This window comes from Poecilia reticulata, linkage group LG11 (genome assembly GCF_000633615.1).
Source record: "Poecilia reticulata strain Guanapo linkage group LG11, Guppy_female_1.0+MT, whole genome shotgun sequence".
Classification (NCBI taxonomy): domain Eukaryota; kingdom Metazoa; phylum Chordata; class Actinopteri; order Cyprinodontiformes; family Poeciliidae; genus Poecilia; species Poecilia reticulata.
In genome coordinates this window covers 18,857,225-18,858,849 of record NC_024341.1, presented here as the reverse complement: position 1 = coordinate 18,858,849, position 1,625 = coordinate 18,857,225, and the positions used below count along the sequence as shown (strand labels likewise).

At 40.3% G+C, this 1,625-nt stretch overlaps 1 protein-coding gene across 1 annotated transcript in view; it reads right to left on the bottom strand.

Moving 5' to 3' along the window:
- LOC103472641 (phosphatidylinositol 4-kinase beta) overlaps window positions 1–1,550 on the bottom strand; it is a 20,284-nt gene extending 18,734 nt beyond the window's left edge. Inside the window, exon 1 of the mRNA XM_017307359.1 lies at window positions 1,034–1,550. Within this exon, the coding sequence (XP_017162848.1) occupies window positions 1,034–1,505 (472 nt within the window). The 5' untranslated portion in view covers window positions 1,506–1,550. The remainder of the gene's footprint in view (window positions 1–1,033) is intronic.
- Between the last annotated feature and the right edge of the window lie 75 nt (window positions 1,551–1,625).

Sequence of the window (1,625 nt, the reverse complement as noted above, 5' to 3'; positions counted from 1 at the left end):
GGTTAAATATAACCGCAATAAAATGGTTTATGTAGGCAGTCGTAGAGGAATAATGTTCAAAAATTCAAGGTCACACTTTCACCATTTCAGTCCTACTTTTAAAAACGTCAAGCTAAATATGTAAATCACAAGCTTAATATTTAGTTTAAAAAATAACYATTTAGCTTTCAAATGAAATATTTAGTTAATATTTAGTTTAGACRATTTAGTTCTCACTTTTGCTTCTCACCAAGAGCATGCAATATTTAAGTTGCTTGCTAAATATCTACCTGGAAAGTTAAAGGTTTACCTCACAATTCTGATTTTCTGAAAGCTAATTTGCGTATTAACTAAATATTTAGCTAGAATCTAAATATTTAGCATCCTAGATAAATATTTAGTTCATACTTCTGCTTTTCAGAAAGCTAATTTGCATATTAGCTAAATATTTAGCTAATATTCAACCTAAAATAAGCAAGCAATATTTATATTACAAGTATTTAGCAGGTTAGTTAAATATTTAGCTAAACATTTAGCAAACTAAATGTTTAGCTAAAAACAGCATTGATTTTTGGGTTGCCTGCTAAATATTTAGCAAGTAGTTCTTAAATAAATAATGCAAAAACTGGATTACATTATAAAAATCCAAAATAAATGAACAAAACAACAAAATGAATTATGAAGTCTGTCCTTCAAAAACAAGTTGCTAGTTGAGGCCAAAGTACCAGACAGAATATTTTAATCATCCAGTTTTTGGTAGAAAAAGAAACAATAAAYCATGCAAATGTAAATTATTGAGTTAGTTTTAGTTTTTCATGTGATTAATTGATTTATTGCTTATTGTGACAGCTTGATGTTTAAYGTGTCTTATTTTCATGACTTAAATTAATTTGGTTTTAGAGCTGCAGCCGTCTCAAATCTAAATAAATCACTTCTGTTTATAGCTAATTATTATCAGCTGGGAGCCGTAAATCTGGACCTTCGTCCTGGAGAAATTAGTTTACGATCCGTTTTCATATCAGACGGAAACTTTAATCTGTTTGGAAGTCGTTACCTTGATCGACGACCAGGTCCATCTCCATGGCGTCCTCGGAGATGACGTCCAGCAGCGGGCTGGGGCCCCGCTGGTCGCCGCCGCTCGACACGCCGCTGCTGCCGATGCCTTCGCTGCTGCTGCCCAGGCTGCCGGTGCTGCCGATGCTGCCGCTGGGGCTGGAGCTGCGCGGGCTGGCGCTGGGCGACGACGGCTGCTCGCTGAGGGGCGGCGGCGGCGGCAGCTGGAGCTGAGGGCGAGGATGATGATGGTGGTGGTGGTGGTGGTGATGGTTGGGGCAGTCTGAGGAACTTTCAGAGCAGGAGGAGGATGAAGAAGACRAGGAGGAGGAAGAGGCACTGGAGGGCGAGGAAGGGCAGGAGAAGGTGGTGGGAGAGGAGGAGGAGGTTGGCGGCGGCGGCTGGGCAGAGTGGGCGGGGCTAATGTGGAGCGGGCAGAGTGCCGGGGATAAGGAGACCTCGGTGTCGGCCATTTTGGGGAAAAAGGCCTAAAAAAAGAAGAGAAAATGTAAATACTACGGCTGTATAATATATTACTGGGTAGTAAGTAGCAACATTCGCTCAGTTATTTAGTTTATTTATTTAAAACAAAT